General features: G+C 47.0%; 1 protein-coding gene across 12 annotated transcripts in view; it reads right to left on the bottom strand.

The window, feature by feature from the left end:
• The window catches only part of LOC142079127 (uncharacterized), a 114,356-nt gene that overhangs the window by 13,541 nt on the left and 77,351 nt on the right, over window positions 1–23,464 (bottom strand). For 9 of the 12 annotated variants that reach the window (XM_075142778.1, XM_075142776.1, XM_075142779.1 and 6 more), the window contains one exon: window positions 14,929–15,159. In XM_075142778.1, coding sequence (XP_074998879.1) covers window positions 14,929–15,159 — 231 coding nt within the window. Of the gene's footprint in view, window positions 1–14,928; window positions 15,163–15,935; window positions 19,125–19,354; window positions 19,463–23,464 lie in introns of all 12 variants that reach the window. The other 3 variants (XR_012672498.1, XR_012672507.1, XR_012672499.1) reach the window with 2 other exon arrangements.

Below are 23,464 nucleotides of genomic sequence, written 5' to 3'. Positions count from 1 at the left end.
GTAGGCATTAAGGTCCTGATCTTGCTCCCAGCAAAGTCAAAGGCAAAATTCCCATTGTATGAAGGATCACAACCAATTTCCTGCAAGCTCGGTGAAGTTGTTTGAGCCAACTTCCCAAAACAAGCCAATGCATTTTTAAAACCACAGCTGGGGGTCTACTGTATTATAACGTGACCCCTGAGAGGGTAAAAATTGCTGCGAGGTGAGTCCTCCTAGCTATTGTTTTAGGCTGCTGACTCAGGAAGACAGGGCTGCCTTGTTTCACATCTGAAAGGGCTTTTTTATTTATTTCGGGACCACACAGGCTAGAAACGGCTTGGGGTTGTTGGCTTGTGGGTGGAAGGCGGGGTGGGAGGTTTCCTCCATCAACACAAATTGTGAGGAAACTCAGGGTTCGCAAGAAGCAGCTTTCTGGTGCCCCGGGACAGCGGGAGGCTGGCAGGGCTCTGGCCAGGGCTCCCCGCGGGCACCGATGCTGGAAACCAGAGCTGCAGGTGCAGCTGGCAGAGTGTCCCCAGGGCAGCCGGGCGGTGGGAGCGACCTTCTGGAGAAGGTGGGAAGCAGATCAGAGGGCGCCGCGCAGGAAACGCTGGGGACGGCCAAGCTCGAAGAGGAAGCCGGGGCTGCGGTAGGCGTCGTGCGATTCCTGTGAGCCACTAATAAATGACAAAGAGGAAGGGAGTTGAGCCGGGTTGTTGGTTAAGGGCCCCCCTGCTCTGCGGAGGGTGGAGGAGGGCCTCCGATGATGCACCCTTGGTCTGCGCAGGTCTAGAAAGCCGGTTGCTGCTGAGGTCGAAGCCACTTGTGCCGCTGGCACAGCCAGCTCCATGCCGTCTCCAGGTCCCCTCGGCACACGGACCACCAGCAATTGCTGTCGAAGCAGGGACCGGGCAGTCTGCCCCGGGTGCGACTGCGAATGTCGCTGAGGGGGCTGTTGCCCGAGTCTGTTTGACTGGTCCTGAATTAGTCCCCACATAAATACATGCAGAAATAAAATGAGCCTATCGCTTTCCTATCAGCAATTTATGGAACATTAGAGTCTGAATTGGCAAAAGTCCCACTTTACTGAGAGCAAGATCAGGCGCTCGCGAAGCACTTCACGTACAATTACTTTTCATTCGGCTCAGTTACCAGTGAACTATAATATCTGCGAGAATTTTTAAATGGATCATTTTGTCAGTTTTCCTCCTTACACTTGCTCTGCCTTAGACACTTGTCACCAATTTTATTTAATTAGCACCACAATTGTATTAACACCACATTTTTTTAAATTTAATTATGCTTCTGCAGTACCCCAGCTTGTTTTGTGCAATTAGCGCTCTACTTTCATACAAATTAATCTCCCTGGAGAACTGCATCTAAAATAGAGAAAAAGAAGAGACCTCATTTAATGGAAATAACAACATCAACTGACTATATAGGTATATAGCCCTCATATGTTGCCAAACATGCAATTTGAGGTTTGTGCCTCCCATGCACACGAAATGATCAAGCAGTTTTCTCAGGAGTGAATTCAGTAATTTTATTTTGTCGTGGGCTTTCTGTCCTGGACGTAGCGCAAAGAGTTAACTCTGTCTTCTGCTCTATCAGGCAATTTAATCTAAAGAGGACAGGAGGAAGACTGGTTCCTGTATCTGGTAAACATTTGCTTTATCGGGGAATGTAAGAGTGCCTCTAACAGCCCTATCTCACTTTAACTGCAGCCACAGAGAATTTGAGGCGGATTTAGGGTATTTAAAGCGCCTGACTGCTCAGCCTCTGTGATGCTCTTTCTGTGCTGACGTTTGTTTAGTGTTTTGACTGCCCTCCACATAAGCGGCGATGAACCTGAACCACTAACTTATTCTCCAGCTTGCTTATACGGCGAACAGCAAAACACAGCTAATTCCTGCGGCAGAAGAAGCCGAGCGGGCCAACTTTACTCGTTACCCTTCTTTGTGCCATGGTGTCAGAAGCGAGCAAGAAGCGTGGCCCAGGAGGGAGCGTTTTGCCCAGTTACTTGCTTCCAATTTTTTTGTCCCATCTTTTCTATTAATTTGCCATCACCTGCAGTTAAACAGAAATGTTTGTGGAAAGCCCGTGTGAGAGCAGAGCACAGGACCGAAGGGGTGCACACACACCCATGCGGTCAAGCGGGTGGGGTGGGGTGGTGTAATTCGTCTGGAATATCACAGCCAAGGGACACGGCAGAGTACGCGGGCGCAGTCTGCAATGCCAACGTAATGAAAAGGTAGCGAGCCTGATGGCATGGCGACCAGCCGGTTAGTACCCATTCAGCACAAAACAAAAGCTACTTCCGAGTTTTATGAAGAAATCAAAGAAATTAGACCCAGAGTGGACACTTGAAACCATCACCAAAATCACCAGTAAAACCAGGATGTGGTGCATTTTTGCATGTTTCCACCAGCTGGGTTTCACGGGAGCTGATGCCCTTGCTACTGCCCTCGGAGACTATTGACCACAGCAGCAAACCTCTCCAGCCACCCCAAATCTGGCAGGGTGGCAGAGTCACATCATCTTCAGGTATCCCTCTTAGAGCTACTCGCCCCAGGGGCAACTGCAGCTGCCCCAGCTTATTGCACCATGAATTGAGAGTCTGCAGAGCAATCCAAACAGGCTTGGCTAAAAGCTGCGTGGCGAAAAAGAGACGGAGGAATTTGTGGCTGAAGGGTGTTCACTCACACTGGTTTCAGCCCTAAAGCCATGGTGCTTTTCCACCAGCCTTCAGAGGGAGGCGTTTGAGGAATCCCATACTGGGTAACTGTAAGAGGCTTCTCCTGCAAAATGTTGTCTATGTCGCAGAGGAGCTGGAAATAACTGCAGCCAAGGAGAGTTTGGGCAGTTCAGATATTATCCGAAATTCTTTTTGTCCTTTGGAATGGTACTAGAAATTTTGCACAAAGATACGTTTACCGTTTGATCAGAAATACTATAAAAATACACTTACTGTTATGGCTTCTCCTGCTTGCTCAAACTGTGATGGAGAACAGATACATTGAGAAGAAAGGCACAAATGAAAAGCTGGTAAAAAAGTGGGGAAGAGTCAATCAGCCACACAGAACTGAAAACAGATCAAAGACCGTATCAATGATTAACAGGAGTACATCAGGAGTTTTTGGTTTTCAAAGCTTACTCTCAGCCAGCTGAAAGTGAAATGTGATGTGCTGCAACCTTCTGGTGTGTTTTAGAGCAAAAGAAAGTCCTACTTAACATACATCAGCAAACTACAGGCTCGGTATTGCTTTTCACAACAGACTTCTTGAAACTTTACGCTTTAGCCAGTCAAACAGGCTGTTTTGAGCACCTGACAACCTTGCCCTAGCCAAGTCAAATTAACTATCAAAGAAATAAAAACCCAGAACTTGCCTCGACATCTTCTGTGGTCTGGGATAGCTGAACATAAAAACAATGCCAAGTGACACTTGGCTTCACCCCGTTGCCACTAACCTGTATTTTGTTGGTTTGGCATCTCTCAGTTTTAGGTATATAAGGCAGAAGGAAATTTGGCATCCCCTAGTTTACTTTGTGACAGAGGAGCTTGATAAGGTGGAGAGAATCAGATTCTTGTGCAAAAGCAACCAGAAGTTCAGAAAATGTCTTCCCCACCATCCCTAGGCACTCTCTGGAGGACGCAGGAGCTGTGAGCAGCTTGGAAAGAGCAAGCTGCAAGCTGTACCAGCACAGTCCTTGCGTGGATGGCCCGTGAGCCCTCCAGCACGGTCCTGGCGTGGGAGTTGCCTTGTGCCTGTGGCGGGGGCAGAGGGGCTGTTTGCTGCCCACCTTGGGCAGACACCTGCATTTCTGAGCTGCTCCAGTGGGCTGCAGAAGCAAGACACGTCTCCATGTGGAAAATCAGGAAAGCTTTAAAGCCACTTTTGCCTTCGCTTTCCTCACAGGAACCTCAAATCAGTCTCCAGTCCTTCTGTCTCTGTGATCAACCACGATATCTAACATAGGCAGCTCTGTTTTTCATCCTCTCCCAGCCTGCAGCAGGGTTGCCAGTGTGCGTGTGTTAAAAAGGGTTGTGCAGGGTTTTTGCTGCTCCAGGCCAAGGTATAGACAAAGGCCACATTTTCTGTAGTCAGTATGAAATGATTCCCGTGTTTTCCACTGCAACAGTGCTATCTTTCTAGAGTTTGTTATCTGGTATGTTTGAGTTCACGTGAGTGGTCCAGTGAAGGGCAAAACGCCTACGTGATACCTCAGGTATGCTAGAGCCAGCATCCCTAGGACAACCTGGCACCTTCAGAGGTTCCCTGGACAGTGACTCTCCGACTTCCCTTATTTACACCCTCAGGGCCAGCACTCACAAGGATGGCTATGGCCAGCGTTGCCCTTCCTCGGGGTGCCGCACTCCCGCAGGCACCATAAGCGCAAAAGACTGCGGCTAAGTGTCATGGTTTAGCTGTAATTATTCCTGGGAGACAATCCGTAAGGCCTTGTCTACCCCGGGCATCTGCCCCGGTCGCGGTGGGGACAAGCTGTTGGATGAAAGCTGCTTTTGGCAATCCCGTATCGGGGGTCCAGTGTTACACAGGTGAAGCCGATAGCGTTGCCAGCGTCGGTGCCTGCGTATTGCAGCCCCTTCTTCCCGCCCCGGCAGGTGTTTGCTCTTCTGGTTGCTCAGATGCAAAGCATTGGGGGCGGTTTCTGATCAAAACCCTGGTGACTACGGGGGCTTCTGCCAACCTCACAGGACTGGCATTCCAAGGCTCAGCCGCACGTCTCGGTGATATCTCCAGCTAAAGGGTTTCTCGTTACCACATTAAAGCACCGCCGGCTAAAAAACCCTTGTTAGCGCTTGCTACACAGAGCAGTTGATCACTTCAGCAGCAGACCAAGTTACTTTGGAGATTAATGACACAGTCATTCAGCTTTGTCCTTTCTATTTGTTAACTAGTTCGTTCTGCAAATAATAAATACAGAGGGGAGAAAAAAAAAACACCCAACCCTATTCTCCACAACACCACTGTGAGGAGACAGGATTAGAATGACATCAAGTGGCTTTCAGCGTGACTTTGTGCAGTGTCAGGGTAGACATTCATACTGCAATACAATTATTCAGTCAATCCCACTCCCTGTGAAGTCAATGGATACTGTGCCAGGGACTTCAAAGGAAGAAGGATCATGCCCTCCTGTGCATTTTAGGGCTCTAACAGAGGTTGCTAAAAGCAGTTTTTAAACAAAGTAATCCCATTTATTTTTCAGAGAAGCATGCAGAAACACTAGACTTGCTAGTTGCTAAGGGAATTCCATTTTTTCCAGTTAATTGTGTTCCTAAGCAGGACAAGGATGAAAACCAAGATCTTTTTTTAATCTTCTGCAAAATGAAAATTCCAAAACCCACAAAGCTCAGTTTGCATCAATGAAAACTTTGTTCTCCGGTAACATCAAAACATGTTTTTTTTGTTTGGATATCTGCTTCATAAGAGATTATACTTTGTCATAGAGCATGCAAAATAAGTGTTTCAGTGATGTTTTAGTTAAAAGAGACGCCAGAATGGTCCAGTCTGACAAGGTCTGTAAGGAATGTCTGGACCACACTGCAAACATTTCACTCTGGGCTTTTTTTGTAACTGAAATCCAGAATGCCTTGATTTTTCATTCTCTGATAGGGAAAAAATGAAGTTTTTGAGTAGTTCTAACCATCAACTACTACTCACAAGTTGCATTAAGGGAACATTTATGAAGAGTTAATAAACGACCAACAGATACTATGGACTTGCTACAGACAAGAATATTATGTATTGTAAATGCTCATAAGCATACAAGTGTTACAGAAATTGAGGGAAGCCCATTGACCTCCTGTCCTCTATAGTAATCGATTAACCATATACTAAACCATCTATTTATCCTGTGTTAACCATGGGTCCAGCTTAGTCTACTGATAGAGCCTACCCCTCACATAAAGCATGACCGTTTATGTGAGAGCTACTTCACTCCAGCGCCCGGGGTGACGTTTCAGATGTGGAGGCCAGCCTCCACAAAGGCTTTGCCCCCATCTGGGGCGAAGCGCCCTGGATGAGACGTGAGCCGGGCACGTGAGCAGGGCACGGCACTGGAGGAGACAACAAGATGCAAAGGGGCTGGGAGCAGGGGGGAGATTTATGCACCGCCAGATCATGAGGCTGGTAGTTCTCACATTATCCCACATAATGTACTGTTTAAAGGCTACAGCGGCGAAAGCAAATAGTCTGTCAAGAAATTTTTTTTTTTATCATCCGTAGAGTCCTGAGCAAAACTGTTCCCCATCTGCGGTCCCCTGAGATCCCCCGTCCCACGCTGGTTCCCATTTTCGGAGCATGGATGCTCTTCACGTGCATCAGGCGATGAAGCGGTGCTGCCCAGCCAGGGGTGCTGCCCAGCACCCCGCGGGGCGGCTGTCAGCCATCCCACCCTCCGCTACGGCGGCCGCTGCTTTAGCTTCCTCTGCGAGATGCAGAGCTCTGATGACAACCTGGGATGCAGTAATCTACGTACTTCTAACATGAAGAGCCAGCTCCTCGCAGTCCCCCTTTTGGATACCCCTCCTGCAAAAATGGGAACAAAAGATGATCTCAAGCCCGGGAGGCCCTCGGGGCTCGGCTGTTCAGAACAGCCATTTCCTACCCAGCAAGAAAAAGAGAGCCAGAGAGGGAGGGAGACAGAGATAACCCACAGCACAATTTACTGCCCCAAAACAACCTCCTCAACTAAAGGCGCGACCGTAATCATTGGTGAGAAAAAAACACTCCCCACTAACGTGTGAGAGTGATTTACAGCGCAGCTCCCTTCCCAGCGCAAGGGCTCTCGGCAGTCAGGAACGTCGGGCACGTCGGCTCAGGGCTGCAGAGCGTGGGACCACGTGCAGGTCAGAGGGGTGTCTCAAGGAAAGAGGGGTGCTTTCTCCTCCGCTAACCTGATACTGTGCAGCCACAACATTTCAAAATGCATCCCGTTAAAACACAAATGCAATTATGATAATGGCAATGAAGACCAGTGTGCTGAAATAGTCTTAGGATTTGAGATATCCCTGTTAACGTTTCTGGTTTACAGAAATCTTAAGAGGCTTATTACATGAGCTCTGTTTCCTTGGTTAAGGAAAATCAGCTTTAAATCACTCTTCCCCAAGAGAGGCAAATGGAAAGTATAGATGGTGTGTATTAGAGGAGCTCAGATTTTACCAAAATCAGTTTAAATTAACACGGAAATTTTCACCACAAATATTTGCTAACTCATTTAAAATGGAGCATATATCAGTTTAAATTGAACTCTCAGAGAGGTTTGCTTCAGCTGTTACAAAATAAACCAGTTAAATAAACTGCCATCTATTCTAACGATTGCTAACATTATCATTACTTCTAAACTGAACAAGACATGCCAGGCTCAAGGTTTGATCTGCTGCTGAAGATGTTAGATATCTAAAGTCATCTTTCAAATTTAAATACCAAAGGCATAAAGGTGGGTATCTTGAGGAGGGATTACAACAGATGCAAAGCTTAAAAAAGAGTCCAGAAAGAAAGGTCTGTGCTGTGAAGAAACACTCCTACAATTTTAAAAGGCAGTGGATAAATTCGGCATCAATGTTCCTGTGTGCAAGCCTATACATTTCAACAGAGTTGTGATAGCTCATACAATGTCTGAATTTGGATCTACAAAATGGCCCCAGTGCCATCACAGTTATTGTATAAAATAGTCTCCCCTTCCTACATCCCACCTTCCAGCACCCTAGGAGAAGCTACTTTCTGCATCGCCGTGTCCCTGCGTGTCTTTTCTGGGCCCTAGTGCTACCTCTGGACCTACATAAGCAAACCCGTAAGTGCTGAGTCTGCAGCAGCATAGGCGTCTCCCCGTGGCCCTCCAGCTGCAGGATCAGGTCTCCAGACGGCAAGTTCCTCAGGCCGGTGCCCGTGGCTCTAAAGCACAAGATAATTCCCTGACCTCGCTCAAAGGTCAGGACTGTATGCATTTGTACACTACAAATCCAAATACAGCTACTGTTCCTGAAATACCTCTTTTGTTTGCAAGTGTTTGAAAGCAGCATGTGCGTGGGATAAACAATGCCTATATAGGACTTTAATGATAAAATTAATCACCTATATGCTTCCCATAGTGTAATACAGCATCACAGTACCATGAACTGTCAGAGTTCTTCATTACACTTAACGGGCAGGTATCACTACTTTTTGCAAAGTCAACATGGCTCAAGTCAGTAAAAACAAAGTTGCTACTCAGAGCATTGCAAGCTTCATTTAACAGCATCACTAACAGAGGGAGGACAAACTCCCGCAGAACAAAAGAGAAAATAAACGGCAAGGGGGGCTCCATTTCCTAATTCTCAGTAGTCCATACATAAGTCTCCATACATTCCCCCACAACAGGCCTGCTTTATGCCAATTAACCCATACCCTAGCTAATTCTCTCTTATTTTGCTGCAAAATTATTCCCATTTTATTACAGAAGGGGAAACTGAGGTTCGGAAAGGCAAAGAAAGGGAGAAAGAGCCTTGCCCAATCTCCAAGATTGCACTGTAAAGAATAGAGGAAACATTTCCAGTCCTAGCAGACACAAGGCTCATAAAAATTATGCATATGAATTATTTCAGAATTTTAACGACTGGCCGCTATTGTTATCATTATTATGGAAACTTTTTTACTACCACAGGTAAGTAACAGCAGCGGCCCTGAGTGCAACATCAAGAGGCAGCAAGATAAATTTGCTACGAGCGTGCAATGAGTAGAGTCGCATCTCCATACCAGACCAGAGATTCTGGTCCAGTATTTCCCATTCAGCTTGTTGCCTTTCTCTAGATATTTCCTGCATAAACACAGTCATGTGTCATTCACCCTAAAAGTGCTTTTCTTCCATCGATCGATTTATCATTTGTCTTTCTTCAGGCAAATATCAGGTGGTTGGGTAATTTGCAGTTACTTTTAGAAACAGGTAATCATCCCGTCAATAGACCAGAGGTGACTCGATAAAAGATGCAGCAAAGGGAATTAATTGGGTCCTGGATGAGTGAATTAATGGTTTACTAGATCTTAATAAATCATCTGCTACTTCCTCATGTATGTCATGGGAAAAGCTTCAAAGATGCCTAGAGGGCCAGATTCCCTCATGGGTGGGAAAGACCACAAAGAAAACGAGTTACAGTTGAAGGTCTGGGAAACAGAGGAGGAAATGGTAAGGTTGGGTTACTGCCTATGGTCAGCTGTATTCAAAACTCAGGAGGGCGCAGGCGGGCGCCTGCTGTGTGGGTGCTCCAGGCTGCTGGGAGGAGGTGAGGGGGGAGGAAAACACCTGCATGGCATGATCCAGCTCCATGATGATTCTGGCGCGCTCCTGCATCATTGAGAAACACCGCAGGAATCAAGGAGCTAAACGTCAAAACGAGGGTGCTGGCTGGAGGTTAATCGCGGCCGTCAGAGATGAGTGGTTACATGGACATGCCCATTTAAAATTAACGAGGCAGTTGTTAGCTTCTATAGCTCTTTAGAAAAGAGGTTGTGGAAAAGGAAGGAACCTCCTCAAAAAAACCAAAACAAATCAAAACATTGTTTTGTCTTCTGAGTGGGATCTGGTAAAGCAGGCAGAAATAGACACCAGCCTGGGAACAACAAGAAACTTCACTGAAGGTCTCAATGGACTCAAGAAAAAAGTGCTGACCAGAGCCCACTGACATAAAATGTAAGTCAAGACATCCAGATTGTTCTTCTTTTACAGAACATTTAGTACTTCTTAGGACCCTCCAAAGAGGAAAGTAGGAAAAAAAGGGACAAAACCCCTACTCTCACAGCTCCTTAAAAAACATCCCTTCCATGACGTGAGCTAATTGTGACGTGCATGGCAGCAGTTGGACATCATCATAACCACACTGACTCCCATGTAGCCAAGGTAACCAAGACTTCTTGGTGCTACTCATGAAAGGAATAGAAAGTCTTCTTCCTCCTTACCAATAAATTGATGCCTGCTGTTGGCTAGGCAACGGGTGACTTGCTAGGGGGTGAACCGGTGGTTTTGCTCAATCCCGCTGTGCTGCACGGGAGAATGGTGCTCGCGTGTTTATACAAATGAAAGCTTCACTGCCTTAGACTGCTGCCGAAAATGAGAAAGATATTTCCATGCAACCTTTGAGACTAGTTTTCTTTTAATGTTTTTATTCTGTTCGATGACTTAAATCCAGTCTGTGCTTTCATGTTCCTGTAAAAGTATAAAATAAAAAGACAGGCCCTATCTCAAGGAGTTTACAGTCTAAACACAAGTCAAAAAGAGAGCAGATGAACAGGCAAAGTGGGGAGCACGGCTGAGATTAACCAGGGATAAGACACAGAGGAGGAAGAGGTGGGGATAAAAGACTCAGCCCGATGAAACCCATACAAGAGTTGGAGGGAGATAAGAAGGTCCTCCAAAGGACGTGCTGAAGGAGATTAAAGAGGCAGGAAATGATAGCACCATGGAGGCCAAAGCAGAAGAAGAGCAGCACTGACTGCCTTGACGGGGCCTGGCGGGCCGAGAGGAGAGCACAGCAAGAACGGTTTGACCACGTCCCTGCTGCCCCTTTCAACGTTTTTCGGTGAAAGTTCAGGGGTATCCATTGCTGCAAACCAGCGGGGGGAAAGGGCTTGTTGGTTTTGGGGTTTGGTTTTGTTTTTCTTTAACAGGGATAGGGTTTGAGAGATTCCCTAGAGCATACTCTCTTTATAATCCTTTTGGGATTAAATAACTCCAGACACATTTCCCCGAGGGCTGGATCCCCTTTCAGTTTGGCAGGCTGGATAGGCAGCTGCAACCTCTCCCTGCAGAGGGGGAGGATGTTAACTATCTCCCTGCCACAGATTGCGTGCCATGCCTGACGTCCTTTAGCCCAGGATCAACCTGACTTTTCCCCTCTAGGCCGGCTACGATATGCAGTGCTGCCATCCTTTGAGAAGGACGAGGCTCCAGAGGACTCTGGTGCATCCAGACACGCAGCAGGGGAGCGAATGGCCGACCGAGCCTGGTTTCCAAATGCTAAGCTGAATGCTGCAGCCATGGCTGCACGACAGAGGGTCAAGGAGGGGAGAGTGGTGCAGGCTAAAACAGCAAGCAAAAGCCTTTGTGTAGGTGAACGCTTCCTTCTGTAATAAATGTATTCATATATTCAGGACATCTACTATACTAAACAACTGGAAAACAAGGCTTGTTTTCCTGGTATGTGGAAGAGAACAGAGGAATCTCCTCTCCTGCCCCGGTAAGACAAAGCACTCATGAGAACATAAAGCCATATCATCTCATCAGATATGGAAGCTTACCCCAAATTTTAAGTGTCCTGTTCAGGATGCTCTGCTGCGTGGCACGAGCGCAGTCTGTTCCCATGGATTTCACAGTGTAGCTCGTGATGGGTCAGTCTGTAGGGAGTGACTTGAAACCTGAACTTCCCTGGTTCAGAGATCACCAGATTTATTTCCTGATTAAAAAAACCCTACTACTTGACTCGGTGAGGAGAAAGCCAGTCTAACCCAAGTAAAAACCTCCTCCGTATTATTTCAGTCTTTGTTTTACCCCTCCTTTCAAGAAGCTCCATGTTACAACATGCCCACTCAGTTTCGGTGTTAGGTCTCTAGCTAACAATGAACCTGTCCAATATCTGCTAGGAGAAAGCAAACGTGACAAATCTGCACTGGTGATACATTTCATTTTGCAAGGATGTGATGGGTAGTGGAGCAAGAAATCACCTACCGAGACAATAGGAGAGAACTGTAAACCACACCTTGTGCTCCCTGAAAGTGATACTGTGAGGGGAGTAGCTGGTGTAATAATTTACACAAGTCACTAAACTTTGTTAGTGGAAGATCAAGTAAACATCGTCAGAAGCTGACCAGCCTTTGCTGGCTTCGTTTGGGGAACTCACAAGGCTGGAAAACAAGTGAGCAGAAGGCACGTTTTTCTGATCTGAACTGGAATGTCCCCATCACGTGGGGACCCACATCCTTCTTCTTGCTTAAGCTGAGCTCCCATGCAGCGCGTGTGGGAACGCAGCTATTGCTGCTTTCCCTTTACTGCTGAGATGGGGGGAAGCATCTGCAAATTTATAAAAAGTTTAAATTAGGGAAATAAATGTTTCAGCGACACCAGCCGTGCTGTGTGAGGTGTCATGTGCGCATGGCCCAGCAGATCAGTCATTTGTGGCGTTCCCCTCAGCATGGAAAGTCAGCACGAGCCCCACGCATCTGCACCTGTGGGGGCTGTAGCTTCCTCCTGGAGCAGCCGTGCCAGCCGAAGAGGTTACAACTCCTTCCCAGGGGGAGGTTTCTACCAGCCCAGCTGATTTTGCTTGACGTGCATTTAGGGAGTGAGCACGCTGAGCCGAGAGGGGGTAACCTTCCGGGCAGGAGGAAGGATGGGCAGCGCGGTGTGGTGCGGGTGGGCAATGCAGCCTCCACGGCACCCAAAGAGGACAGATGCCCATAGCGTGCACAACCTCATTTTGTGCTTCAGGACGTGAGTGCTTGAAGACGGCGAGTGCTCGAGGCCACAGGGCTCGTGGGCTGCCTTACTGCAACAGGGTCCACTTCAGTCCTGCTTGGCGTTGTAGATTCTCTGCAAATAGCACGATCTTTATGTAAATGGCAGGTATATGTATTTATTCTCTGTGGGCACAGAGTAAATCTAATTAAATCAGAAGGCTTCCAAAGTGCCATTAAGGCAAATTTGTGAAACATATTAAATTATACTCCCACCATTTTCCTGCGGTTTTGGTCTCCCCGTCTGAGGGACAGGAGTTTAGAGCAGATATAAACTGATGGAAAGTTCCTCAATCTCCAAGGAAAGATGGGAGAACGAGTGGTCTGTTCATATTTTCCCATAAGTATCACAGTAGCAGTCTGTGAGGGAAGGGTTTATTTTAGGAAGAGCTATTTTGAAAGCTAAAGTGTCACATCCTGGCTGGCTCCTTTCACGGTGTTACTATAATCATCCGGTTATGACAAGCTTAATGCAGAAAAAGCAACCTTTTTTTTTCCTTTTTTTAGGAAAAGAAACAATGTAACTGGCATATTTTTGGACAAAGGCAGTCATTTTCTTTCTTTTTCAGTATTCTTTTTACTTTTCCCTATCATCTAACCCTATTTACAAAGCGCCAGACGTTAGATCTAGGAACTGCCTGTCCTTTTTGATGTAGAAGTCCATTCTGGCAGCTCTGCCTAGCCCTGCACACTTCGGAGGGTTTTCCGAGTCTAGCACTGCAAGGACTTTTCTGTCTGGCACACGCTCTCCCGAGTTCCCCTACTCTCACCCAGCTGTGGTTGGAGGTAGGAAACCATGGGCAGACCCTGGCTGATGAGAACTCACCATCTCCACTATCTGAGTTAGCGCTCTTTGACATTAAACCGATGCATCCAAAGATCAAAATCACCCCGCAGGTACCTGTTGCCACATTAGGAGCAAGCCTGCTCTCGCCAGGGCAATGCAACTAGGTGGGCAGCTGTCTTGCTGCTGGGTCTGAGCTGGAGGAGCCAAGCAGCGGCTTAGCAGGCGTGAGAGCGACCAGGCTGGCTGGTCCTGCTGGTACCACGCACAGCGGCGGTCAGGTCTTACACCTCCCTCCTCTGCTCTGCTCTGCAGGCTGGACTCCAGCTGAAGGCCAGGGTAGCTCAGAGCAGGACTAAAAGACTGGGTGCTTTCATAAAACAAAATTATTTTCGCAGCTGGAGTTGAAGCACAGTAGCTCATTCTGACTTAAACCGCATTTTCTGTGGACCAGACAGACAAACAAGACAAACACAGACTGCATCTTCCCTCGCGCTTAAGTAGCTCCTGCTTTGAATTCAAAGGGCATAAGTAGGAAATTGATATACTTTCTAATTTATTGGAGGGAAGATAACTCTCGGAAAACCAAAGAGACTGCTCTCAATTTATGGGAAGCAGACGCTTTTAAACAGTGAATGAGCGAATGTTGAAAGAGTCCTGCCTATAGAGCTAAATGCATTTAATATTCAGAAGACTCACAGGAGATGCTAAAGTGCCCTCAGCTCAGAAAATTAATAAAATATTATCTCATGAGTGAACTTCAAAAGCTTTGGCAGTTCCATTCATTCCACTTCAGATAAGCAGCCAAAATATTGCAATATCCTGCTAACCTGATGTGAAACATCCAGCTTTCCTTGGCCAGTAACATTAAGCTGGAAATGTGTGAACAATCTTTATTATGAAATATTTAGCCATTTCATCTGCTCTGTTGTGCCTCCCTATGCCTGGATCCAGTAATTCCTGCTTCTAAAGGTGGATCTAGGCCCAGATAGTCAGCAGGGCTTTGATGCAACAGCAAGTGTCTGAAGACGCAGGATTTAAAGACGGCTTTTGGCAAACCTTGCAGCTCTGTATTTAAGGGGTGACCTGTCCAGAGATCTCTCTTTCAGGGGCAGGAAGACCCCGTTTGGCTGGTGGGTAAAATGACCAAGTCTGCAAAAGACGTGGCAAGAGGACAAAGTCTGAGGAGAGGACGTTTTAGAGAGATCCTAGACTTTGGTGGCTTTGTGCTCACCTCGTCTCCCAGCAGCCCATCCGCTCCCAGCTGGCTTAGGAGCAGCCTGGACAGCCTTGGATCTGGGCTGTCAGTTATTTCTCTCTCCCTTCAGTTTTGTTTTTTTCTTTTGTTTTCCTCAGACTCCTCTTGCCATAACAAATTACCGGTGATGCTAGAATGTAAGCTATTGGTACAGGCTGAACCTTTTAATTTTGAGCCATCAGGTGGCCCTGCCCTTCCTCCGAAGGCAAGAGGAGGAGGGAGGAGGTCTCAGCCCAACGCATGCCAACATGTAGGGTTCGTGCTCCACAGCACTGAGGCCTGGCACTTGCTGAGGATGCAGGTGGGGGGCCTAACACTAAGATCCCAAATCAACCTGATGTCTGTGGGAGTCAATCTGTACTGAAGTTTCCCTGTTACGCCTTCCCTGCTGCAACGGAACTCACCAGCCAGAAATGGGACGGCACATCTCAACAGCATGCCTATGTGAGGCATCACTAGTGAATGATGTTTTGGCACTTCGGTGTTACTCCGGCACTGTAATCCAGGACTGAGAGATCCTGTGCTCCTCACCTCCTCTTCATCACTTCCTGGGTGCCACTTCCCCAGGAAGTCCCAGCGAACGTAAGGGGTAGCTCCATATGCACAGTGCAGGGCTTCTGGCCTCTTTCCACTTTCTGCTAGAAGAGAAGACAATCTTAAGTAGTGGTGAACAAATTCCCATAAATTCCCCTGTCCGTGACTAGATGTTGCTGGGAAATAGGACAAAGATCCATTTCTCAGCCACCGGTTCAACACCAGGCAATAACAGCCGAGAGCCAGCATCGTCTCAGGGCTATCTGGTTATCCGCACCGCATCAGTTGTCTCTGTTAGCCCAGATATTCACTTCACCCCAGCCCAGACTGACACTCTCGTCAGTGTAGTCTACAGACAGAACAAAAATTAAATCCCTGCGGCATCTGATTCTCCTCTCATCCCTGCTGCCGGTCCCTCCACATGAGGAAGGGAGCCCAGGGGAAGCTTTATTAGTCTGTCAATGAACATAAAATGATAGCGCTTGCAGGACTGTCAATCCAGCACAAGTAATGAGTTAAATATATATATATATTTATATTTAATTTCCAATTCATCAGTAATTCCCGACAGATGGAATCCTTGCATTTCAGGTCAACTTGACATCGCCAGCCCTCAAAGGTCCAAGTGAGCATTGCCAAATTTAATGAGCTGCAATAACAATGTCTCCACATTATTGGACTAATTACTAGCTTCTGAAAAGAAAAGAAAAAAGGAGGGGGCGAGGAAGAAAAAGAAACGCCTCTAAACAGATGAAACTTTAATTAACAGCATTTTGAGACATTACTTATTACGGAGCAAATGCCACTTCAAAGTGAAAATAGCCTCTAGGTGGATAACAGATCTAATGAAAGGTACAGTAGTCAATTTAGTACTAACTTGCTTCATATGTACGGCTTTAAGCCTTCAGAAAACCAGACTTCATGGCAACAGCCAGCGCACGCCGGTGCTCGTGATGCAAAGTCTCCTTTTCCACAGAGCATAGACTGTCCGGAAGGGTTTGGCACGAGGGCAGCCTGCTGCAGGTGGATCCCGTCCATCAAAGCAAACTACAGCACATGGTCACTTCAGCTGATGGCCAGCGAAGCAAAGGCCTGGCAACTGGAGTGGCTTGCGTTGAATTTCCAATGCAAGATTTTTACATCCAAAAATAATTGTTTTCATTAAAAGTAGTGGCCACAGTCTTGGACTTCTAGGTTGCAAGTACGTGTTTCACTGAAGCCAGTGGAAATGTTGCACATTAAACTTGTGGAACTAATAATAGAATTTAGCCTCAAAAGAATGAATGAAATGCAAGGCTAATTTCTTCAAATTAACTTTCAGCAACTTCTGTTTCTCTCTCTCTCTCTCATACACACACACACTCTCATTAATTCACTTATCTAAACAGACACAGTAAAAAAAAATATCCTAGCCTTCAAACTAGTCAAAATATTTTTCCTGTGAACTGAGAAGGAAGAAAAGGAAGAGGTTTGTTGCTATTTCTATTTTCAAATACTGAGCATTGCTCAGATCTGCCATGACGAGGGGCCATGTCAGATTGACTAGATCAGGTAACAGCAGGCTGCAAACCCTTTCCTTATCCTGTGGAGACCTTCATGAATCTATTCATACCTTGCCCACTTCGCACACCGGTGTAACCACTTTTATAAACCCCATTGATGTGAACTGCGACCGCACCAGCCCAGAGCAGGCTGGCACCTCCCTGCAATAAATTCAGATGATCCGGGAAGTGCAAATCATGCTGGTCTGCACTGGGAGAGCTTGGCTGACACAACAACATTTGCGTGCATTTAGGTGCATTCCCCAGACGGGGACCTACAGAGCGAAATTCAGCACTCACTGACATCCTGTGCGATCTTGCAGGACTCACCCAGCCAACTGCTGCCCCCCAGGCAGGAGGCAGGGGAGGATAAAACTTGGCGTCGTCTGACTGTGCAGAATGCACGCTTGCTGCGAATTGAGCTTGAATATTGCTTGGAGGCGGGGGGGAAAGGGGAGGCATCAGATTTGTTTAGGCATAAGGACATATCTCAATTTTCTCCTTGGTTTTCTTCCCAGTCCTGCCCCGGTAGGCCCATTATTTCCCATTTCAGAATTAGCACCTTTGCCAGCAGAACATAAAGGCGACGGCTAAGGAAAGCTGCAGCCTCTGCCCTTGGAGCATTTTCTGCCCTGATGATGGGACCTTAATTGAAGCCATTTGCTACGGGAACAAAACAGCAAGTGGTCTGCTGCCAGTATATGGAAACACGGGGGGCTCCGTGAATCTGTGTTTCCCAGGACACTGCCAAGGCACAGCCCGGCAGGGTAGGGGAGAGCGAGCTCTGCATGCCCAGCCCCAGCAGGGACCCTGCTCTGCAGAGGCTTCCTGCTCACCTTCAGCGTTGCCTTAGGTAGCTCTGCTTAGGTTGCCTTAGGTAGCTCTAGCCATGCATCACAGCTTCTCACCTTGGCTTTTTCTGTGCGTAGGTCTCTGCCCTTCCAAATCAGCAGGTATTATGTCCCAGCAAATCAGATCAGCAAAATTTCTGCGCTTTGGTAAAGACCCAAGACCACACCTACAACCGGGCTAGTCAGAATCCAGGAATTTAATAGTTTAATACGGAGAGTTCATGTTATCATCACCTCTCCCACCTCCTCCCTCAAAATAAAACACTTTAAAAAAAAGAGGCAGCAGCTAAGAGGCTGGTGGCTATGTTTAGCTGGAACAGGATTTGAGATTTTGAGGGAAAACCCCTGGCTGCGAAGCACCTGGCTGATGCAATTTGAGGAAGAAATAGGCTTCTCCCTATCAGAAGAGGGATCCTGACATCAGCAGGTATGTGGCTGTTCAGTTCCTGAGAAGGAGAGGATCACGGGACCCACAAAACAAGGTGTACGACAGGAGAATATACTCCAAAGCGTGCCTGTGTCGCAGGGGGTGCCTTGTTGGTGGCTTCCATACTGCCGAGCGGCACTCAGCTCGTAGCTGTACAGTAGCCCTCATGGCCATCTCCCTGCATGAGCCTCCAAAATAATTCTTGGATAGGTCCTAGTCCACTTAAGCTACGATTTTCCCCATAACAACGAGAAGATGACAGCCACCACTTAGCCACATGCGACTGACTCCTGCTGTGTTCCCACATCCAGCCCAAGCCATTCCAACCCAGGTTTGACATACGAAGCCAAGGTTTCCTTAGCCATCTGGCTCGGGGGCTTTTGTGAGGCTTCGTGCCAGTGCTCTTGTGTATGTGGGAGTTGGTTCCTCTTCCAGCCATTGCAGTCTCTTCCCAACGCCCTCAACTTCACTTTTGCCCATGACTTTTAGGACACCCTGACCACCCGAGTAGAAGCCTGCAAGGCAGCCTGTGGGCTCCAAGCAGCTGGCTGTTTTCCAGGCTTGTGGTTGCCATCTTTTGTTACTGGAAATACCCTAATTAGTTTCTAATGCGCTGCATTAACCTGACAGCCATCCACCTTATCTCACGTCTTTTGGCTTCTTCGAGGCTTTTTTTTTTTTTTAATCACCAGTTGCAGACTGCAAACACTTTTTCCAACACGGTGCTCCTTGCTCTGCTTACAGCTGAAGGCAGTCTGCAAAGACACTGCACAAGTGGTGGGTTTGGCTGGAGAGCAGGACACGGGGCTGGTATGTCTCAGGGCTGTTCGACCAGGCCAAGCAGATGTATCTACACTGGCAATTCCCTTTCCCTCTCCAAGAGCAGGGGGGAGGCAGGAGGCCCTGGATGGGGAGAGCTGTGAGGTGTCCTGAAGGTCCCTCAAAACACCCATTCAGGACCTTCGCTTCTGAGGCACCTTCTCTGCAGAGAGAGGAGGTCAAAACTCACCCGGGAGGAGCGCTTAGCCAAGCAGGCAGGTACGTGTCATAGCAGGTATAAACAGAGGCATTACCAAATAACCACGCAGAGTTTAAGCCCTAGGACAATTGAGAGTCCTGTGCTATAGACATATCATGACTTGCAACTTTCTCGTACTTCTTTCTCCACTTGCCACACACAGACACAGCCTTCTCACAGCACAGAAGAAGAAGATGTGACCAGCCTCCTCTCATTCTCATTCCTGATGCTTAAAAACAAAACAAATCACAGATCAGTCTTCCTCGCAAAGGACGAGAGAGAGATCCCCACTGCAAAGCGTTTCTCCCAACCCTCTGGTATCCGCGAGGCACAGCCCTGCAACCTGGGTGTGAGCTGAGGCAGCTGTTTGCAGACTTTCCCCCTGGACCCAGGTTCGCCTTTCGAGCATCTCTCAGAGGCCATGGGTCTGAGACATGTGTTTGATTAGTTAGCTCTTACCCCTGACTTGCTACGAAGAAGGGCGGAGGAAGAGATGGATCAAACAGATGACGTTGACAAAGGAGGTGCCTGCAACTTGATTTACTTCAAGTCCTTGAAAGCCTGTTACTGAATGTAAAAGAGGAATAAAAAACAAAAACAGTAATAAAAAGCAACTAATGTATCCGATTTTTATGGCCAAAAATAAAGGCACTGGAAGGCAGGCTTTTTAATGGCTATCATTCCTCCTGTGTTATTTGAAGATCCCCTTGTAAACGGGAATCCTGGGTCTGTTTTGCCATCTGTTCCCTCCACTCCTGCCTAGGAATCCTGAAAGGGTATTTATTGTATATGCAGGTTCAGTGAGGCCCACTTACTATAAACAAATACTGCATGAAATATGGTGGGGCCAGCTCTTTCTACAGTGCCTGTATTTATGAGGAAACAGTATAAAAACAAATATGTAATCTGGAAATAAACCTGTTAAATGAATAAAAAGTCCTATGGAGCAAAACATAATGATTAGCAGAGCCATTCAGTGAAAGACCCTGTTAAGGGAACACATCTGCTGTCATCCACTTTGCATCAGTGCTTTTCCCCCCTGATAAAAATCCATCTAAAAGCAGCCATCAGAAAATCATGGGGGAGGGGAGTGGAGAGAAGGAGGAGATGATACAACCTAAGAGCTATGAGGCCAACCACAGCACTTTTGCTGGTTCTTGAAATGCCTCTTGAGTCCTGCACCCTGCTGTCCACCAAATATAATCTATGTTATTTACAGCGTGTACTAGGTACAGATTACAGTCACTCAGCCGAAGGAAAAAAAAAAAAGGAACAAGAAGTAATAACAAAAAAAAAGATCAGCAAAGCAATTGAAGGCCAGCATGGTATGCTGAACAAAGATTCAAATAAAGAACTTGAAGTGCAACATGTTTGTGCACACATGCATAGAAAATCATATTTTGCTTTCGACCGGTTACACAGAGCCTAAACACGGGTTATATACAAGAGCAGCGCAAGATAAATCTGCTATGGAAATGCAACTCAGTCATGATATCTGATTGCCAGCTTCACTTGTGTGCAATATCACCACTATTCAAATGCAGGAAGTACTATTCTAGCTACCTGTTCCTATTAACTCTATATTTACAGACCTCGAGTAAAATCACAACCTGCTCCACACCCACTCCACCCCGCCTGCACAGGCAGAGCCAGCTACAGACGGACGAGTAACCACACTTCTTGTCACCCTCGCTCCCCACAATTTACATTTGCTCCAAGATGTTCTGGGTATTTCCTATCTCAGTTTCTGCTTTCCACTGTGGGTTGCCTGACCTTCCCCATGGAGCCGGTTATTAATACTCCGGTCTCTACCGACAACGCAAACAAACGAGGTACAAGCTGATGCAACTCTGGAAAGTGCCATGCCAAACACTGATGCAACCCCCCCGAGAGCTGTGATTACTCCCCCGGAGCGCGTGGGACGAGGATGCCCTGCTTGCTTTCAGCTTGACTCTTGCTTTCACCTTTGCCTGCCAGCACAAAAGCTGACAAAACCCCACATCTTCCCAGTCTGCGGCTTGGTAAAGCTCTGGTTTTACCCTCCCGCTAACTATTCCCGGGCAGAGGCATTACACAGGCAACGTGCTTTTCCTTCGTCACGCGTGTGACTTCACGGTCAAACTGAAGTCCATTGCCTTGGTCGTGTTTTTACCATCAGGATCGTTTCCGCTTCTTACCGATCAATCAAAGTAAAGCAATAAAACCTTCACCTTCGTAGCAAGGGAGACAACGCCTGAGCGTCGACCGGAGAACTCAGACGACAGGCCCGAGGCTCCCCTTCCCCACCCAAAGCATGGAGTAAGGCATCGCGTAGCATAATTTGAGTACTAATTGGCAAAACAGGCGTAATGATTTGCTTGAACGTGCACTATGATGCTGGTGTACTGTTTGCAAATTATTAACCAGCATAGACTTGCTGCCTTCGGTGTATGTGAGATATATGTAAAGGCTTAATGGATTTATATCACTACAGTTACTACTACTGCTCACTGACACACTTTAGTATTTTTATTGCTTTTTCATAGCTGACATGATTCTGATGGTATGTAATTAAATATTTTACAAAGATAGGGTCTGATCCGACAACCTTTATGCGCATGAATAATCTCATTATGTTCAATGCCTCTACTTATGTACCCAAAGCAGGCAAGACTGGGTTCCTACTGCTACAAAAGTAATTTTTTTCCCCCTTCTGTATTCCCCTTTTGGGATTTTGATGGAATTAATAATGAAAAAAAGACCCTTAAAACTCCTTCAGATTTATTTTGCACATTGAAACCTTCACCTAGGATTTAGAGAAACTACAAGAACAACGTTGTGGCGGTTATGTTTGGCCAGGGATGGAAAGAAGTCAGAGTTTGTGTTTTGTCACAGACTGAAAGACATACTGCTTTTTTGCCAGTCTATATCTTAGTGTGATTTCCTGAGACTGATTAAGGGCTTGAAGGGGGGATTTTTTTCAAGAATTCATGACTCACTTTAAAAACTGGTGTATTTCAGGCACAAGGGGGATTGCCCAAATCGTTTTTTTTTTTTAATATTACCTGCAACGTATGTCACAGTCATATGCTTCCTCCAAACTGATACGCATGCAAAAAGTTCACGCGCCAGCGTCTCACAGGATGTGCACATCCAGTTCCCCGCTCACCCAACACATCTACGTGTTCACAGGGTTGTTTTGCTCAGCTCCAGCCAGAGGCAAGCCTGACCCAAAGCTAGATCAGGAGCTGAAGATCTTTGTTACAAAGCCTGGTTTGGGGTTGACCCGTCGTAAAACCAGCTTTTCAAGTTTTGATTCAGATCTGAGCCTACAGGCAGACTTGTCCCAGGTGCATTGCCATCCTGGCATCTTGTGAAACCCATCGCTGCTCACCCAGAATATCCCAAAACAGCCGGGCAGGAGGGAGAAATCTTTGGATCTGAATTTTAGATTTGGATTCATTTAAAAGAAATTTTTTTAAACCATTGCAGCCATCCTTCTTCCAGAACCAAAGCACAGACAAACGGAGAGGTCATCTGGGCCACTGTGAATCCCTAAATAAAAACTTGTGTCACTTTGCAATGTCTCTGCAGCTGAATGAAGGTATTTTTCTGCTTTTCCCCCAGCAGGGAACGCAGGAAGGCTCTGAACACAGCTAGCGACTTTCTGGTCATTTTACACACACTCCCTTATTATTTTACTACCTCTTGGACCCCTGAAAAAGCCTCTCTCCCATCTTTGGGCAAAAAAGGGAACCAATTACAAGTTTCTGGAAACAAACAGGCCTTTTAAATTAAAGCCTACTAAGTTATGAGCTTAGTATGAAACCCACGATATTGCACCTAATCTGTGCCTGGGAAGCATTAAACCTGATGTCCTGCCCAAGCAGGACAGCCGTCTGGCTTTTGGGGAGCTCCGCTGGACCAGTAACTTTGAGTGTCACTACATTGTAAGCCATGACATGAGGTGAAGCCCTTTCAGCACACAAAGTGCAGAAGAGCTTTGGTGCCCGGGCAGGGATACAAAGCCCTCTCCCGGTCCTGTTTACTCAGCAGGGGTCACGCCACAGGCTAATCCCATTAGCTTTCAGCTGCTGCACCCTTTGCAGCGATTTACTGTTGCAGCCCAGGGGGGTGCTTTGAAAACAAGCCCAACCTAAATCTCAACTCCGCTCATGACAACGATCGCAAATTTGTTTCGAGACCCAAACTGAAAGGAAAAGAACAAAAAGTTGCTTATATATGATCTGATCCAGCAGTCCTGACCTGCCGACCGTACAGTAAGGGAGCACTAGCCTGCCCTGGCAGCTAAGCCCAGAACGGGGATGCTCGTTCTGAGATTCATCAGCTGGGCTCTCTTTCGCCGTCATCAACTGTTTTTCCGGCATCTGTTTAGAAAAAGCCAAACAAGTGTACCAGTCACCTTCTAGTTTGCCCATCTTTATATTTTGGTCGGTGTGGGGAAACAGGCTGTCAGACCTGCGCCTCGTCTCCTCCCCTCCTCTCTGGATGCAGCGCGCGCTTGGGCTTCAAGCCTGCTTCCCTTGGCCTGCCACGCTGCTGCCAAGTTGCCGTCAGGGACAAAATCAA

The sequence above is a fragment of the Calonectris borealis genome, chromosome 2, assembly GCF_964195595.1.
Source record: "Calonectris borealis chromosome 2, bCalBor7.hap1.2, whole genome shotgun sequence".
NCBI classification, from domain to species: domain Eukaryota; kingdom Metazoa; phylum Chordata; class Aves; order Procellariiformes; family Procellariidae; genus Calonectris; species Calonectris borealis.
This window is presented reverse-complemented; position numbering and strand designations above follow the sequence as displayed.